The sequence below is a fragment of the Ovis canadensis genome, chromosome 1 (genome assembly GCF_042477335.2).
Source record: "Ovis canadensis isolate MfBH-ARS-UI-01 breed Bighorn chromosome 1, ARS-UI_OviCan_v2, whole genome shotgun sequence".
Lineage (NCBI taxonomy): Eukaryota > Metazoa > Chordata > Mammalia > Artiodactyla > Bovidae > Ovis > Ovis canadensis.
In genome coordinates, this window is record NC_091245.1 from 107,680,231 (window position 1) to 107,699,056 (window position 18,826).

General features: G+C 50.5%; 1 protein-coding gene across 7 annotated transcripts in view; it reads right to left on the reverse strand.

Moving 5' to 3' along the window:
• ARHGEF11 (Rho guanine nucleotide exchange factor 11) overlaps window positions 1-18,826 on the reverse strand; it is a 111,796-nt gene that overhangs the window by 18,575 nt on the left and 74,395 nt on the right. For 2 of the 7 annotated variants that reach the window (XM_069544569.1, XM_069544610.1), the window contains exons 8-21: window positions 16,721-16,840; window positions 14,795-14,840; window positions 14,150-14,226; window positions 12,884-13,021; window positions 9,242-9,316; window positions 8,953-9,054; window positions 7,793-7,891; window positions 6,569-6,611; window positions 5,392-5,488; window positions 5,130-5,252; window positions 2,445-2,468; window positions 1,278-1,422; window positions 871-970; window positions 74-103 (exon numbers count right to left, since the gene is read on the reverse strand). In XM_069544569.1, coding sequence (XP_069400670.1) covers window positions 74-103; window positions 871-970; window positions 1,278-1,422; window positions 2,445-2,468; window positions 5,130-5,252; window positions 5,392-5,488; window positions 6,569-6,611; window positions 7,793-7,891; window positions 8,953-9,054; window positions 9,242-9,316; window positions 12,884-13,021; window positions 14,150-14,226; window positions 14,795-14,840; window positions 16,721-16,840 — 1,219 coding nt within the window. The remainder of the gene's footprint in view (window positions 1-73; window positions 104-870; window positions 971-1,277; window positions 1,423-2,444; window positions 2,469-5,129; window positions 5,253-5,391; window positions 5,489-6,568; window positions 6,612-7,792; window positions 7,892-8,952; window positions 9,055-9,241; window positions 9,317-12,883; window positions 13,022-14,149; window positions 14,227-14,794; window positions 14,841-16,720; window positions 16,841-18,826) is intronic. The other 5 variants (XM_069544578.1, XM_069544623.1, XM_069544618.1 and 2 more) reach the window with 5 other exon arrangements.

Consider the following 18,826-nt stretch of genomic DNA (forward strand, 5'->3'; position numbering starts at 1 on the left):
GGGCAGACAGGACTTGGAAAATGGAAACTCAATGCTAATGAAAAGAAAAACCCAAATAAAATGGTCCTTTTACCTTCCACAGGGGACAAGGGGATATAAAATGCTAAAAGAAAACAAACAAAAACAAAAGCAAACCATGAAGAATCAAATTAATGTTTCAAGGGTCAAAATAAAAATTACATCAAGCTGGAAAAATGAAAGGTAGTGGCAAAAACCAGGACTGGTCCAGTAGAGCCCCCTCCTCCCCGCCTTCCTCAGGCAGCGATTTCAGGAAAGGCAGGAGGCCTGCACCACGGTCCTTCCCAGATTTCCAAGACTAACATGGGGATCTTAAGATAATAACTGGGAGAGCCAGCAGCAACGTCCAGACAAACGACACACAGTTGGGAAGAGATCGGTGACAGGATTCATGGAGGTTTGGGTTTCTGATGGCATGAGGGAGCCTCTGGGTCCCAAACCTGCCCTCTTTCCACTCAGTTCAGCTTAACAGTCATTGAAACCCTCCATCAAGGGCCTATAATTGCTCCCAACACACAGGCCCTCAGAAGGACAGATAAGTCCATGGGTGAAGATGAAGGAGGCCCTGACTGTCAACAGGGCAGTCTTTCCAAGGCGGGGATACCCCTCTGCATGGCTATTCGGTATCTCTGAGCTCCTAGACCTAGGCACCGGCGTGAGCTCCGTGGCTCTGGAGCCGCTCCCTGTACCTCAGGAGCCTGTGCTGGGTGCGGCAAGGATGCAGGAGCACTGGGGAAGCTGACCGTGGAGTTCAGGCCTCTGGCTCCCAGAGCACAGGAAGGCCCTCTGCTAACGTGCTGGCCTTGCAGGGCCAGGGGCCCCTGCCCAAGGCTTTGCTCCCCGAATACTCACTGCTCTGGGAAGAGGTTTTGGGCTTCCCAATGTACTTGAGAATGGGGTTTCGCTTCTTGTCCTCCAAGGCATCCTTGTCTTTCTTGGAATTGCTGCTCTGCTGAGACAAGAAACACTAGGGTTTGTAGAAGGCCTCGGGAGCCAGACTGGGCCCTGATCACCCGGCCACTTCCCTTAAGACTGGCCCTAAACAAGCGGCTGGTGGAAGACTCATGCTTGTACCCTAACTAGCACATCTGCTTCTGGCCAGGGACTGGCGGGAGGGAGAGAGAGATCTAGTCTGGCGATTCTCAATGACTCCGTGTCCAAAGGCAGCAGGACGAGCCAGGCAACCGGAGAGGGCTCCCCCGGCTGCCTCAGTGCAGGGATCTCGCCAAGAGATGCTGCTGTCTCGGGAGCTCCATCACCTTCTTGGTTTTCGGGAAGAAGGGCAGCCACTTGTCTTTGTCAGGAGCGGACTGGGCCTTTTCAGCCGTGTTGTGAGGTCGTGTTTCTCGAAGACGGATGCCCGCATGGCTCATGTAGGTATTGAGGGCGAAGCCCATGGGGCCGCTGTAAGAGAGGAGCAGGCGGTGAATGGGAAGCCGGTGGAAGGGCTGGGACTCTGCGGGCAGGGTGAGTGTGAATGTGGGGTGGTGGTGGTGTTTTGACTTGCATGACTCCCAGAAGAAGTCAGAATTCTTTTCCTATGCAGAACTCTTTTCCTATGCAGAACTCTTCCCAACCAAGGGAGAGTGGGCAGTGGAAGGACGTATCAGTTCATCAAAACAAAAGCAAATAAGCCACAGGCATGCCTGGAGGACGGTGGAAGCCCACAGCTAAGGTCCTCAGGCATGTACTCGGGGCTGGGATGGCAGAGGGATGGGAAGAAAAGCCACCCGGCCCCGGCAAGTCCAGGTAAGCTGGCTTGGCCACCACCCACCCCAAGCACAAGGAGTAAAGAATAGAAAGGATCTGTCCGGTTGCTTCCAACTGCCAGAAATGAAACTGTCCAGAGTTCTGTGTTTAAAAATGTATTTGTCTCTCAGTGCAGTAGAAAGATTATCCACTTTGTGGATTCAATGAAGCAAATGCTTCAGCCCTGGCTTTCCTCCTCTCTGAAACAAGACTTCCATCCCCATCTTCTCTCCCTTATGAAATGTGTGTATGTATGCTCAAGGAATGCATACTCATTCTAACATTGGCTGCTGAGAAACAAAGGCTGCGAGGGAAAAAAAAAGTGCCGACGGAGTACCCCAGTTCCCCTCTGTAGGTACTGCTAACACAGGCTGATCCTATCACCGTTCCCTCTTTCGGTGGTTTACGAGAAAGAAGTGGAGGCAGAGCCAGGGCTGATGTGGGTGGAAAAGAGGCGGCCAGGAATGGGGGTGCTGGCAGCTTGGTGTCCTCACACTGAAGAGCAGGCCCACGTTCCTGGCAGTCAGGCCTGGACCTGTGACCCCCCCTGTGTTATGTGACACAGACACGTGGGAACTAAGCTCTGACGCTAGGGAGTCCCCTGTCCTTGGCAGAGACGCACCGCCCAGTAGCTCAGCCCCACTCCTTCCACCTTGAAACCATACAGACTCACTCACCTCCTGTCTTCCTCGTATTTGGACCTGGAACAAAAGAGAGAACAAATGACTCAGACTGCAAAGACAGAGGCTCGTCCGCCTGTGCAAGACTGGGAGGAAGGTAAGTCCTTTCCTAGAGGAAGGGAGGGTGTCTGGGAGGGGAGCCGGTTGATGAAAGGTCAGACTCAGACCCCTGTTCTCAGCTCTGGAGCCAGCCTGGGGCTCAGAAGGTGGGGGTTCTCACTCCTCTGAGAGACTCAGCAGAGTGACAGTGATGATGGTATCCTTCTGGCTAAAAGGAACGGGGACTGTGGCAAATACAGCCTCTTGCTTGGTGTCTGTTTCAGCCTCTGCAGCTATTACAGAGGAAGCGGCTCCTCTTTGTGTCTACCTAAGACTAAATTAGAAGGGTTGGGCTGGCACTGAGGCAAGAGGAAAGAAGGTGAGGAAGCAGAGATAATACCTTGAAACTTGATTCACAGGACCCATTTACAAGAGAGAAATGACAACAGCAACTAGTATCTGCGTGCTCACTATGGGCCAGGCACTATTCTAAGCTATTTACATGTATAATATTTACACTCAAAATAACCCATGAGTCAGTATTATATATCCATTTAATGAGGCAAAGGCTTCATTCTTTTAAACAGGAGCCGCTGTAAGTAGGGTACCTGTGCTGTCAGTAATCACTTCATGCAATTCTGTGGTGCCGACGATCTCAGAATAGGCTGGGCTGCGTTCTGCCTCCGCCCCTGGGTCACTGGGGTGGCGGCCATCGCCTGGCTGTGGTTTGGGAAACGAAGGCCCAGAAAGACTCAGGCTGAGGCCCAAGGGTTGTTTCTAGACTGTGCCCGCCCCACGGGGCCTCATCTAGTCTCATCTCCAACCCGGACCTCTTGTCAAATGCCAGGTTCATACACTCAGCTGCCTATTCAAATCTCCAGTCTGATGTCTGCAAAGACCTGAGATTTCTGACACTTGCAAGACTGAGACCCCGACTTTCTGCCACCAAACTGTCCCCCAAACAGCGGTCCCTAACTCAGCTGATGGCTCCTTTGTCCTTTCAGTTGGTTAGGCAAGAACTACGGAGTCTCCCCTGGTTTTCCTTCCTCTCACATCCTATACATCATTTTTTAGGAAATTTCTCCTGTTGGTTCTACAGTCAACACACACTTGAAGCTGACCTATTTCTACAGCCCCCATCACCAAGGCTCCGGCCTGAGCCCTACTGTGTGAGCTACAGTGGCTGACTTCCCTGTTTGGAACCCCTCCATGCTCTCCCACCACCCTCCACCCACACTCGAGCCTCACGCTCCAGTGGCTCTTGTTCACCAACAGAGAAAAACCAAAGGAGTTACAACAGGCTCTGCGAGGCTCTACCTCCAGTTACCTCTGATGTCAGCACTGAGTTTCTCAATCTGCTCTGGCCACACTCATCTACTGTTCCTCAAATATGCCCTGGCTGTTCCCTCTGCCTGGGGTGCTCGTCCCCCAAGACGTTTCCAAGGAGGATGTCCCCGTTTTCTTCCTGGATCAGGCTTTATTTGAAATCGTAACCCACTGGCTTAGGTGCTCCTGACCTCCCTCAGCCTGCACTAGGTACAGCTTACTTATCATACACTGCATCCTCTTCCCACGACAGCATAAGCTCCAGAAGCGCTGCTGTCTGCTGATGTATCCCAGGAGCCTAGACAGTGCTTAGCACCAGTGGGGACTCCATGAATATCTGCTGAATTGAAATATCAGCAGAGATCATCTAGCCCAACTTCTGTCGTTTTTAGGTGAGACCTGGTGGCTCAGACGCTAAGCAATCTGTCTGTAACGCAGGCAGTTTGACCCCTGGGTTGGGAAGACCCCCTGGAGAAGGGCATCGCTACCCACTCTAGTATTCTGGCCTGGAGAATACCCATGCACAGAGGATCCTGGTGGGCTACAGTCCATGAGTCTCAAAGGGTAGGACTCAACTGAATGACTAAAACTTTCACTTTCAAGGTGGATGAAACAGCTTGATCAAGGTCAGACAACTACTCAGAATCCCCTGATGGTCCAGCTGTTAAGATTCAGCACTTCCACTGCAGGGGCCACAGGTTAGATCTCTGATCTAGGAATGAAGACCCTCCATGCCCATGGCGTGACCAAAACAAAACAAGCCGCACAGCTACTGAGTGGAGAAGCAGTAGCGGGGTGAAAATCTACGTCTACGCCTGGGAGCATCCCCACAAAGTCATTCCAGGAGCCTGGGACATGTTCAGAAAACAGGACTGGAAAGAGATAGCCACAGCAGGTGTTCCAGAAGTGCCTAAGTTCAGTTAGCTCAGCACTCTGGTGTACTTAGTTAAGAATGGTTCAATTTCCCATGAGCCATCTGCCTCCTGAAGGAACTTCATCCCCCGGAGAATCACAGTGTAGCTCTCACACTCAGCGCCAGATACGACCTTCGAGCAAGAAGGGAGAACCGTCAGGGAGAGGCTCCGAAGGGAGCAGGAGGCTCCCTGCGCTCCTGGAGCCCATGGTTTGTCACAACCACCGGATTACTGCCAGGAGCCCCAGCCTGGCACAGGAAGCAGGAGGGTGGGACTCTCCCCATCTTCCAGGGGAAGACGGGTCAGGCAAGAAACGGAAGAAGGGGAGAAGCTGGGGAAGAGACCCATGGACCACATCAATCTGTGCAGCATGTCTGGGGGTGGCAGTGTACTGGAGACTCACAGGATGTCTCCTAGGGCAGCCAGCTGCTTCTCGGCCACCTGGCGCTCACGGAGAGGGTCCCCATCCAGCTCCAGCAGGTCGTTTTCACCGTATAGGCTGCCCAGCCCCAAGGTGCGCTTTGTTCTGAGCCAGACACACAGAGAGAAACAAATGTATACCAACGTTCAATACTGGACAGGGAGTGAGGTGCGCGCGCACACACACCAGGGGAAAGAAAAGGGGCGAGGAGGCAGGGAGGGCGCAGGAGAGGGGCGCCGGACACCTGTAGTCGTGGATCTGCTCCTGGATCTCGGGCACGGCCGCCTCCTGAGCCTCGCAGAGAGCTGCGCGCACATCCTCACTGCTTCGCAGGCGCAGGTCTGTGGCGGGCAGAGGGAAGACAGCACGGGGAGGGGCGGTGGGGAGCAGGAGGCTGCATCAGCTCAGGACCTCCAAGTCCCCTGTGGTCCCAGAGGGCAAGCTGGTCTTCTGTCCTCCTGCTGACTAAGGCAAAGGAGGCCTGGACCTATCAGGTCTCTCCTCAACTCAGGACTGGAATCCTGATGTCCAAGCCTCAAGGACAAAAGTATTTTCGGGGTGTTCTACACTCATTAAGTGGGGAAGCATTAAAGCTCGTCTCTGGATGTGTCCAGACGCTGTGCTCTGACATCTAGGGCAAACCTCGAAGAGGCCCAGTCTTCCTCCATGGCCCCAGGCCCAGCTTGCAAAGCTGAAAAAGCAAGGCTGCCCCAGCTCCCCACCAGAAACTGGACGGTGCCTTTCCTGTCCCTACATTCACCCTCTGCCTGTGCCCACAAGCTTCCTGTCACCCGGGCCTGGAAAGTGCCTCTTTTCGAGGGTGGTTTCAAACTCCTACCCTCTAGAAAGCTCCTGGGATTCGCCTCTCAGACTGACATCCTCTCCACACTGCCCCCTCAGCTCTTCGACTCAGACTTGAGTGAGGAGGCGGCGGAGCAACCAGCTCGTGCACTGGCTCCTCACTGTGTTACTTAAGGGACTCAAACAAAGCAAAACAAAAGAACAAAAACACTCCAGGGTTCTGACTGCAGGTGGGGTGGAGTGAGGCCCTGGTTTCTGTGTTTTTAAGAAAGAATTCCCAAAGGGATCCTGATGAGTGACCAGGTCTAGGAATCCAATTTCCTCTTGGAACAGTTGAGCCAACTGAGGCCCAGACAGGTCACGGGGAAGGCTGGGAGAAAAGACCTTGGTCTCCTGATGAAGTCGTGACTCCCCATGACAAGTTCCCAGGCAGGGTGTGTCCTCTATTTGTGCGTGTCCATGGATGACTGCGAGGAGGAACTGTCCCTATTTCCTCCAATCTGAGAACAGCTGCCCAAGGCAGGGACTGTGTGCGTCCCTTCCTTTCCCAGTGCCCCATCCTGAGGGGCCAGCACAAGATGGACCCAAAAGGACATGAACTGACCAAGGAGCCAACTTACCAATTTCGGCCTGCAACATTTCTGGGACCTTCACTCTCAGAGGCTGAAAGACAGAGGTGGGGGCAGAAGTGGTGAGGTCCACACACACACCCGAGCGGAGGTGGGCAGTGCCACGCAGGGTCGGAGGGGCTCCGGAACATCACCTGCGCTCCCCTCTCCCTGCACCACCACGCCCTCCTCACCTCCTGCCAACTGAATTCTAGGCTAGCGATGTGAGAAGTGGACTCTGAGGTGGCAAGGCAAGCTAGGGCCACACTCTAGGGTGGCCCCTGTACTCTCCCCACTCTTATTTCAGGGACATCAGGGTGCATAGAATAGAAAGGTCCAAAAAAGTGACCTGGGACCAGTTTAGCCGCGAGAGAGAAATATTTATGAAGCGATTTGACAGCCTCCCGTTTCTTTCACTCCCAAAGGAGAGCTGGCCTCTGTTACCAAGTCTTCCCATGAGTGCGCTGCCTGGCTCTGCTCTACAAGTGCCTGACAGCTCGATCCTCAGGCGGTTCCCTAACAACCAACAGGGAACAACTGGCAGCTCTAACCTCCTTACTCAAGACCCGCTGAAGGGAACAAAAAGAAAAATCTTGAGGAAAAACAGTTTATTTCCCAATCTCATTAGTCTCAGTAGCTTACTGCCAGATGAACAAACTCATTTTGGAATTACTTTAGTTGATCAGATTAGAAAGTCCAAGATGGGAACGACCCTCTGCAGGCCAGGGCACTGCCACCAGGTAACCCCGACACATCCCTGGGAGCTACGTCCAGAGGCAGAGTGCTCATCTGCCCCAGGCGCTCTGGGGTCCCCTCCCTCTGAACTCTGCCTTTGGGCATTAAGAGCAAGTCAGGCTGAGCTTCAGCAATCTGGGCTCGCCTCTTGGCTCACTGATTTCTATCATCTGATGTATTCATCCCAGGGATGAGCAAGGCAAGGAGAGTTGAAGGAAACCAGGGCACTGATCCAGAGGAAACCAATTAGGACATGATGTAAGTTCTTTTCTTCTCTAAACATTTCAGAGAGAGGCAATGTGCATTCTACCTTGCCACATGTGGAACAAAAGAGGTACAAGAGGAGATCAAACTTTAGAGACTACAGCTAGGAGCAGAACCCAGGAATCCTCTTTAAGAACCTGTCTAAATTTGGCCTGAATCCTTTGCTTAGTTTTCCCTCTGCTTCTGAGTGGTCGAAACAATATAACCAAACTGTAGTCCAACTTATGACTGCCTTACCGCATTTTTCTCTAGGAAAATATTCCAGATGTCTTTTCCCAAGCTTCGGGAATCCTTGGGGTTTGTTTGCTGATAAACTTCTGCACACAAGTAAAAAAGCTAGGAGAGAGAAAATGGGTTAGAGTGATTCTCAACCTGGAGTCTTTTTGCCCTCCAGGAGACACCTAGTAATGTCCAGTGGCATTTTTGATTGTTACATCTGCTACTGGCATCTAGTGGGTGAGTACAGTGATGCAGCTAAGATCCTGCAATGCACACGCCAGCACCCCAAAAGGTCCGTGGTGATGAGGTTCAGAAGCCCTGGCTGAGAGTGTTTCAGAAACCTGTGGTTGATCATTCCCAGCCCTTGGTGTGCACACCCCTCCCCCAACACGATCACTCCCCCACTCTGACTCCTCTCCTCACGTGACATTCTGTCTCGTATTTGTTCATCTGTTGTTGTTAAGGGCCTGTGTTTCTCTCTGTTGTACCTCATCTTCCCTCAGGAACGCTCCTGAGATACGAGTGCTCGGGACGTACACGTGGGTGTTCACAGAACACCTGCTGAGCAGACGGATGCTGACTCTGGCTTCTAACAGAGACAGCCACGGAAAGGAAAGACGGCAGTGCGTGCCAAGGGCAAGAAGCTTATTCTGGAGAACACGACACCAGTCTCTCTCCTTCCTCTCCCTTCCTTTATGAGCAGCTGAGCAGAATGACAGAACCTGGTAAGGCTGCTGGCTCAAAGCACTGTCGCTGGGGACCCTGATCTCTACCCTGCATGATCGATCCTCTTTGTCATCACCTTCAGACTGAAGACATTTTATCACCTTGCCTGTCTGCCAAGCTTTTTTGTGGCAACACTGTATATTTACAAGGGGTGCTCTTTAAACCCATGATTCATCTGTATCCACCTTCATTCAACAAACCCAGAAAGACCATCTCTTCCAAGCAGATTCAGAATGACAGCTTCGTTAGTCTAGCCCTCACTCCTCCTCCTTGTGTTATTGATACAGCTAGCAGCAAGAGTCCGTTTCACCTAGGTTGCCCCTTCTTTTCTATTTTGTCTTGTCTTCGTGATGCTGGGTCGTGCCCATGGATCTGACTGACAGTATCTAGAGCGCAGGGACAGAGGCCAAGCACAAGCAGGCATTCAATTGAGACAGATACCTGCGACTTACCAGGGGACTGGGGTCTGCCTGAGAGAAGATGTACCGCAGAAAAACCCCCAGGTGAGCTGGCCGCGACTTGAGTTTCTCGAAGTCCTGGAATATGATGTCGCTCTGGAAGGCAGAAGGATGGGCAGGGCTGGAGGGCGCAGAGGGAGGGCGCTGCCTGCCTCAGCTCAGCTCCCGTGGTCCCGCCGGATACGCGTGGCTCCCTCCCCCACGCTCCCTCCCAGTTGGTGCCAGTGCAGAGCGGCGGGTATGACAGAGAATGATGAAAGCAGAAAAATCAGGAAACTGTTACCTCGTTGTTGAAATAACCCGGGTCATAATCTTCCTCTGGGCCAATAATTAAAGGCTTTGGGCTCTGATCTACACCCTGGGGGAGAGAGTCAAGTTGCAGACATGAGAGGGCAGAGGACAGGAACCTGGCCTCCGTGGTGGAGTCTGCTCAGGGACGGCATAGGGCTGACAAGGAAAGCCACACAGGGCTGCTCCACATCGGCACCTCCCCACCTCCCCCAAATCTCAGAGGACAGAATCAATGACTTTTACTTGCAGGAAGGCAACTGCTCCTGGGTGGGGCAGGGCAGACTCAGAGAAGCCTGGTCACATGACTTATGAAGATGGGAAGCGAGAGAAAGTGCTCACTTCCTGTTTGTGAAAGATCTGAGGAGGGAGTGTCAGCCTGCAAAGTAAGAACCTAGAGCTCCTGCTGGACGGGTGGGCTGGGGGCTTTGTTGTTCTCCTCAGCAGCCCCCACCCCCCAGACACACAGCCTCCAAACCCACTGCCTCCACGCGCTCCTCCACAGTTACTGGGTGCCCTCCGCCTCTGCTGGAGGAGAGCCCTGTGGTCCCTCTCCGCCTCCCTGAGTGAAAGGGGATGGAGCCGATCCTTTTCCAACATCACTGCCATCACTTCCCGGGCCAAACCCCCACATCCTGTCTAAAATGCAAGCTTCTCAGCATGGGTTTTCTAGCCTCCCCTCTTCCGCCACCAATTAGGTCTATGAGAGGTTTCACACTGCACACTTCTCAGATGCTTCAGTTTAGGCTTTCTCCTGAAGGTGACTTGAGCTCTCAAAGCTCTTGTCCCAACTATACTTTTCACTCAGTTTACTCTCCCTCATATTCAGTGATTCCCCAAGGGCTGTGTTCTGGAACCCGTCTAGAGTAGGTACTTTTCATGCCTCCTTTTTCTCAGGTCTAAGATACCTTCCTATTCCACCTTCTTGAGAGACTTCTCCTGACAGTTTCTCCCCAATACTCCTCACTCATTTTTGTTCTCCTGGATCCTTACAGACTCTGCTCTCAGAATGACTGAGTATAGAACCCGAGAGACTCAGGATACATCTAGAGAACAGAGTCTAGCACCCAATTTTAAAGGCATGTTTGAAGTTGCAGAGTCAGGCCTCATGTGCTGGACCTGTATTCCTCAGACACACCCTGAGTATCCTCCTCTCCCCTGACACTCACTCCCCTGAGGTCCAGGATTTCCAGGGGGTGTTGGATCACTGCTTCTGGCTCTACTTGGCTCTTTAGTGAAATCTGAAAGCACTAGCTTTTTGCATGTTTGGGAGAAGGATTTATTTTTTTAAAGTCTTTACAAACCTTACAGTTCTTCTGATTGCAAAAGCAGAATATATTTATCATGTGTGCGTGTATGCTAAGTCACTTCAGTTGTGTCTGACTCTTTGCGACTCTATGGACCACAGCCCACCAGGCTCTTCTGTCCGTGGGATTCTCCAGGCAAGAATACTGGAGTGGGTTGCCATGCCCTCCTTCAGGGGATCTTCCTGAACCAGGGATGGAACCTGTGTCTCCTATTGTCTCCTGCATTGGCAGGTGTGTTCTTTACCATTAGCGCCACCTCGGGTTTCTATCGCAGTGGTACTCAGGTGGTGTGAAAACTGCTGGGGATTCGATCTAAGAGCTTGTCAGCCTCTTCCAAGGAAAGCAGCGGCTGAGCAGCTCATCCTGAACCCACTGCAGAGGTAGCTGTGTGTGCGTTCTGTCGCTTATTCATGTCTGACTCTCTGACCCCGTGGATCATAACTCGCCAGGCTCCTCTGTCCATGGGATTCTCCAGGCAAGAATACTGGAGTGAGTTGCCATTTCCTAAGGAAATCAAATATTGCAGAATTATATAACAAAGTTTGAATTCCCTATGATTCTACCCTCTAGCTGCTGACAGTTTCATGGATGGTATACATTTGCACCTGTGTTCTTACTAACATAAATTGTTATTAAGCAACTGGAATTATACTATATGTGCTCTTATCACTCAAAAGTAACAATTTTAATAGTTTTCCAAGTTGAAACAAGTTCAGAGGAGGAGGAAAAGGACTCTGGGACCAATTATTCCACACCTGCTCCTATTAGCCACCTAAAGTAAAACTTCCTTTAAGAACAGGATGTGCGCCGGACCTCCTTCGTTGGCCCTGTAGTACTACTAAGGGGGGGTGGGATGGGGTGTGCAGAAGTGGGAGAGGTCTTCAAAGAGCATCCAGGACAGGAGGCAGTTCTGAACTGGGGCTCAGGAAAACCAAATTCTAGTCTGATGCTGCCATTAGCAAGCTGAGTCTTTGGATGGTCCCTTAGCCTTTCTCTGTCTCAGTCTCTCACTGAATGAAGATTCTCATGCCTGTCTCCTTTTCTGGTGGTGACAATTAAGTTAGAATTTTTTTTCCTAAAGGAAATAGCACAGCAGCTGGTGCACTAAGCATTTCAATACATGTGCAATCCACTTCCCTGCTCCCCGCTCCAAGACCTGAAAAGTAACTACACCCTATTCTACAGGGAGAACTAGAGCATCAAATCGTGTCTGATGTTTAACATAAGGTAATGGCAGATTTCCTTTAAAAATAAACAAGTTTTAAAACGGAGAAGGCAATGGCACCCCACTCCAGTACTCTTGCCTGGAAAATCCCATGGACGGAGGAGCCTGGTAGGCTGCAGTCCATGGGGTCACCAAGAGTCTGACATGACTGAGTGACTTCACTTTCACTTTTCACTTTCATGCATTGGAGAAGGAAATGGCAACCCACTCCAGTGTTCTTGCCTGGAGAATCCCAGGGATGGGAGAGCCTGGTGGGCTGCTGTCTGTGGGGATGCACAGAGTCGGACACAACTGAAGCGACTTAGCAGCATAGAGAAAAATATTAAGTAACATTATACAGTTAGTATGAGGATATGGAAAAAAATTACGGCGGTAGCATATGAATTTTAAGAACCTTTAAAGAATTTTAAGAGGCTTTACAAAACTCAGAGCTTTCTTGCCAATGTCTCTAACAGGGAATGACTGAGCTCCTGTCTGAACAATGACAGGCAATTCCCTGGCTCTCAAGTCAGACCATTCCATTGTCTTACAGCTCAGATTCTTTGCAAGCTTTTTGCATGGAGCCAAAACTTGTCTCCCTGAAACCTCCCCCTGGACCTAGTTACCCTTGAAAGTAGTAGCTTTCAAATCAGGTTTTGCAGAACCTTAGGGCTCCAGAGAAGTACTCCTGCGGTCAGGGGCCAAAGTGGGGTGGCTGATTAGGAAAAGTTCCAGGTAGTGAGCTTTACTGTGTTTTCTATATCAGGGTGCCAAATAATAAGATTTTGCTCAAGAAAGGAACTTTGCTAAAGAAACAGAAGGTTGAAAGTTACTATTCTGGAGAAACACTGAACAAGTCTATTTCCTGTTCTATACAGACAATAAAATAAAGAGCAGCAATCTGTTCCTTGGACATCACTTCCCTACAGATGTATTCACTGACTCTTCACCCAAAACCTCAAGACAGCCGTTCTCCTGTGTATGTATTTATACCAGGTTCTTCCTTCACTACCTGTCCTTTAGTCAGTCTAAACAGGGTTCAGTCTGATCATCCTAGGCCATGCGTGGGGAGCCCAGGTCCGAAAAGAGGGAAAGGAGAAAGCCCAGCGTGGCTCTGGTCACCCACCTGGTCGGTGCTGGGGGGAACCGGTGCGTCGGAGCCCTGCCGCCGATGGCGCTGCGCCAGCCGGGCCACGGTCACAGGGGAGGTCCGAGGACTGTCCAGCCCAGCGTCTGACAGCACCGAGTTCCGATTCGCCAAGGACTAGAGGAACAGAGGACTCCGTGAGAAAGAAACTCGCCCAGGAGATCCTCAGGGGTCTGCTCATCGGCTAATAAAAATTTAGTACTTACTCTGTGCCTGGCATTATACTAGCCCTCGGTTGTGTATTACCTCATTAGATGCTTACAGCAGCCCTCCGAGGTAGAAGCTACTGTTCCTCCCACTTCTCGCACAAAGAAACTAAGCCTTGGAGGGGCTCCGAGACTTGCTGAAGATCGGATAGTCAGTAATGCGGTATTCCCCAGGCAGCCTCACCCCACTGCCCGCTAGGCCCCCTGCTTCCAGGCATGGAGCCAGCAGGGGCATGCCTACTGCAGCTTATTTAGGACCCTCCTCGCCCTTGGTGTCTTTCCGACATACTGAGCCTTCCACATACATTCATCATATTCCCACCAACGGGAAGATGCAGTAAAGAAATAAAATTCCAACCATTATTTAAAATCAGGTTTTAAACATGTTTTCAATTACTTACTTATTTCATTAAGCTGGCTAAGTAAATATTTTGATAACACTGTTCTGACTTCTTTCATTCACTCTAATTTTTATATTCCCAGTTCATGTCTGCAATTAATATATGCAGCCTGAGAACACCAAGAAGCCCACCTTTGAGGCCAAAGCCTGAAGCTCTTCTGACCACTCCAGAGAAGACAAGCTGTTCAAGTGAAAGATCTATGACTAAGAAAGAGGAGCTGCCACTTCCAATTAGGCCGGATCTGCTGTATTACCCTGAGATGATGCTATCTGCAGCCGGGTGGAGATGTGTTTTTGGTCCAGTTACTGTTGTACAGAATTTGTCTCTGCTCTCTTACACTGAAACAAGGCTTGCTACGATTAATGCTACAGCCTCTCTCTCCACCTGACTCTATATAACAGAGTTGACTATGATACAACAGAAGCCAGATTTGATGATCTTGCATATAGGATGCATTTAACCCCCCTTTTTCTTTAGAACTAAAACCCTTGGAACTAGAACTACAGCAGAGGGCCCAGATGACAAGCTAGAGGCCTCAGTGCATGCGGTGAGCAGAGAACCTATCAACGCCCAGAGAAGGAACACTGAACGCTTGGTTTTAAATGGGGCTCCCCCCCAACCCCCGCCTTGGCACTCACCTCGCTGAGGGAAGGAAAGCGTTCTGTGCCCGAGTCCAAGCCACTATCCCCTTCCTGGGAATCCAGAGAGAGTCGGCCTGGGAAGGAAACAGTGTACATGGTAAGGAAGGAGCTGTGGCCTGGGGGAAGAGAAGGGCCTTTATTCCGGGAACCTGTGCCCAGGGCAGGAGGGCAAAGCTGCCACCAGCCTGTCTTTCCCAGTTTCCTTTTAGCTCTCCTGAGACTTTTGACATCTAGCTTTCACCTATCCGCACACCTGTGCCCAGGCCTTGTCACCTTCCAGAATAACCCTCCATAGCTCTACCTCCCAACAAGTCCTAGCCCTCAGCTCATCCCTACCCTCTCCTGGTTCCCATCCATTTCTTCTTATGACAGCATCTCCTGGGCTCCGAGCTGCCAGACGCTGGCAGGCACGCTGTTGTCTAGACCACCACCATTCTAGCATCTCCTCGGCACTTATCTACCCAGGGCTATGGGTTACACATTTGTTTCCCTGTCACCTGGACTGCTTTCTCTTATTACTTTATTTCTTGGAGGCAGGGACTGTATTTCCCCCCTTGAATTTGCCCCAAAGGGAGAGGACGATAGATAAGAGGTGTGAACTAGAGATGTGCCAGAGAAAAAAGGGGTGCTGAGGGGACTCACCTTCCGACGATCTCTGGCTGGCGTCCCCATAGACTGGGAGTATGTCCTGAAAAGAAGAGCGGTCCGGAGGGAGGGCAGATGCTGTGAACCTCTCCCCCTACTGCTTTCCTCCAATCAACCCTTCCCTCAGTCTCAGCAGATAACATCTGCTTACAATTAGTGGCCTCTTCTGCTTCATTGCCTTACAAATGCCCAGTTGGAAGAGCTAGTGCTTCATTTGTACAATTTAAGGTGAATGGTGACCCCTAATGGTGAAAAGGGAGCTTTACTAGTGATAAAATTTCCAAAAACTTACTTGCTTTCTCACCCTGGACCTCAAAGCATCTACTGCCTCAGTTGGGCTCGTCTCTGAAAGAACTTCCGAACCATCAAGGAGTATGAAAAGCTCCTGCGGATGCAAACCTCTGCCTCTAACATCTTTGAAGACTGACAGGCATTGGCCTGAGGCTGACCAGCCACTGCGGAGGGAATAATGTTGCTAATGCTTTACTGTTTATGAAGCACTCTTGTCTATATCTCATTTAGTTTTTTTTTTTAAACAACTCGGAGGCAGGTATAGTACCCCCATGTTATAAATGAGGAAACAGAAGCCCAGAGATCTTAAGTAACTTGCCCAAGCTACACAGCAGGTAAACTATAAAGCAAGGGTTGACGCTCAGACCCCTAGATTCCAAGCTGAGTGTTTCAGACTCATCACTTACACAGCACGTGAGCACAGAGGCAGCGGCAGCAGCAGACACACACTGGCCCCGTCCTGAGGGCACCCTTTAATTCTGACAGTAACGCCATCAGGCAGATCCTGCCGTATCTCCATTTCATAAATGAGGACACCAAGGCTCCCAGGGATTATTATTTTTATTTTTTAAAGCCTTTATTGAATTTGTTACAGTATTGCTTCTGTTTCATGTTTTGGTTTTTTGGCCACAGGGCATGTGGGATTTTAACTCCCTGACCTGGAGTTGAACCTGTACCCTCGCTGCATTGGGAGGTTAACCACTGGACTGTCAGGGAAGTCCCCTCCCAGGGAATCACTGAGTCACCTGCCCAAGAGTCTTAAAGCTGGTGAGCACTATAGCTGGGAGGTGAATCCAGATGGTCTAAATCCTAAACCTGAGCTTCTATCAACCATGTGATACTGAGAAATTCTTCAGAAAGTAAAAGTTTAAATTTGTTTAGCTTGCGTTTCTCAGACTGTTTTGATCTGGATGGTCTAAAAAAGAAAGTGCATAATCCTCAAATAATTTCTATTGATTTTGGCAAATATTGTTTTTGGAGATCTTAAAGTGTTTGGAGAGTTACTTCTTATTTACCCAAAGAATGAAGGCCTGATGGACAGAAGTAAGGCACTAATGAAGTGTCAAGTCCCTGACTAGGACAGATAAGGAAGCATCTCCTCCTTAGGATTTCCTGCACAGTGTGGTTGGCTGCCGCTACAGATCCCTCTCAACTGCCTGGGGTCCCTTTACTTAGGCTGACTTTTAAAAATGCTCGCGTTACTTTGAGAAGACCTATTACTGGAGGGTGAGGTGACAGGAAAAGCTGCCAGATGAATGATGGGTAAGATTAGTGTTGGAATATACCTAAGCTATGAGGCAACTACCCAGCAGGGGATGGATAATCAGCAAATTAAAGCTGGCAGTCTGATTTACTGCATTTTTTTTCCATTTCTGTTGCAACTGTAAGCTGCTGGAGGGCGAGAAACAGGCCACCCCTTCTCACGGGGTCCCACGGTTCAGGACAGCACTCGGTCTCCACGGTGCTAAATGAGGAGCTGCTGCCCTCTGCTGCTTTGTGAAACACAACACACACTGGTTCAGCCCCAGGGTCCTGTGTGACTCGGGAAGCCTCTGTCCTAGGCTCCTCCCTCACACTCCCCTCCATCCGCCTGCACGAGCCCTTCCTAGAGCTAAGCCTGCCATCACTCACCACTAAGCCACCAGTCTCCTGCTGGATCTTCAGCTGTAACTGAGTGACTCGCCGCCGGGCGCCTTCGATCTGCTCTTCCAGCAGGCTGGCGGGGTTCCGGCTATACACCTCACAGATACGCTGGGGGTGGGGTGGGCGGGGGGCGAGGAGGACAAGGAGGAGGGGAAAAGGCAGAGGAGTGGTTAGTAGAGAATGGACGACTCACCAGTGGGGAGAGTAGGCAGTTATCCCGAAACAAAGGGGAGAGAAAGGAGATCACTGCCTCTGAGGAGGTGTGTGTCATTTCACCATCACGCAGGAGCAAGAAGAGGTACACGTGGTAAGAACAGAACACAGGAGGCGATGGCAGAGAGAAGACAGGACAGAGGCCGGTCCCGATCTGACCTGCTCTTAAGGCCTACATGCTAAATGAGGTCTTCCTTGACTGCAACTCAACAGTGACTGGCCAGACCAGCACACACAGAAAATGCTAAGGAGGAAACATACACACAGCGAGAACCACAGGAGTTGAGACGAAGAAGCGTGGACCAAGGAAGCCAGCACCCCCGTCCCCCAGCCCTGCATCTGGGAACCACTGACACTTATCTAGAATGCTTTTAGCACACAGCTTGGGCTTTGCAGTCAGGGAGGCCTGCCTCTGAACGCTGGTACCTCTACTTACTAGCTGTGTAGACCTGGGCAAGCTTGACTACGTCCTCATAGATCAAATGGAGATGTGGTACTTGCCTCTGGGGATGGATGTAGGCTATGGATGAGATTATGTATGTAAAGTGCTGAGCAGAAGGTCTCGTGCCTAACTACTTGACTGAATGCACGGCAGCTATTATTATTTTACTATAATAGGAAGTGCTCAGTGAAGCTGGTAGGTTAAATAGTTACAGACATTGGGGGCACATTTTCTCCAAACTCATCTGGAACCTCCCTGAAACCCCTCATACTTACTGTTTCATCTCCATGCCTCTCAAGCCCTCAGCCCTCCTCTCAGTCTCTGCAGATAATATCATCTGGTAAGAATGTCCCCAACTTCACTCCATGTCAAAGCATCTGCAGCTACCCTTACCCTCTGCCTTAGAAGAGAAACTCCGTCTAATCCCTGTACAGGGTTAGGGCCTCCAACAGCCTCGGGCTCCTCTTGGGCATCATTTACATATCCTCAAAGTTTCCTCATTCTAATGGCTCCTTCCCTTCATCCTATAAAACAGCTCAAGTTTCCTGTCCTAAAACGAAACAAACTACTACACCAAAACCTTCTCCATCAACTCTGATCAGTCTTCAAGCTACTGCCTCATTCTTTTCTCCCTCCTTTTACAGCCAACATGCTTCCCAACAGGAGTCTCTATGTAGAGCCCAGGCTTCTTAGTCTTCTAATCACTCACCAGCACACACAGTTTAGTTCCTCCCATCACCATGCTCTTCTGAAATCCAGTGACTTCTTAGTCTTCTCTCCAGAGCTCTTTAAATACCCACCTCCTCAAAATGCTGTCCCCTTCTGACTTCTCATCTTGACACTGACTTGGGTCACACCCCTCCCCCCAGCTGTAGCTTTACCCCTGCCTCCTCTCTTAAATCTAGGTGAGCCTGCAGCTCTGCAAACATCTACAGAGAGCTGACACACGCCAGGCCCTGTGCCAGCTGTGCAGGAGGAATATGCCAACGTAGGCATGGTCCCGGCCTTCAGGAACACAGTCCAATAGAGGAGGACAAACAAATAATTAAAATACAAATACAGCAGTGGCTGTTTAGAGGTTGATGCAGTGTGTCACAGAAGCACAGCAGCTCTGAAATTCCACCCTCAGCTCTCTCTTCTTCTCTGTCCTTGGTGATTATCATCTAGTCCCCAATTTCAACTGTCACCTGTATGCTGAGGCTACCCGGATCTCTATCAGTATTTCAAAATCCAGTCTTTTCTTCTGAGGTTCATCCTTGTTATCTCCATATGCCTGGAGGATGGTCTTTTTACCTGAACCTCCCATGGCTGGTTTAAACTTAGTCCATCCAAAGCTGACTGCCATTTCTTTCCCCTAAATCCTCCTCCTCTCCTCTGTCTCACTCCATCAATGGCGTCACCATCTATCCAGGCACCCAAACTTGGGGCTGTCCTTTCTT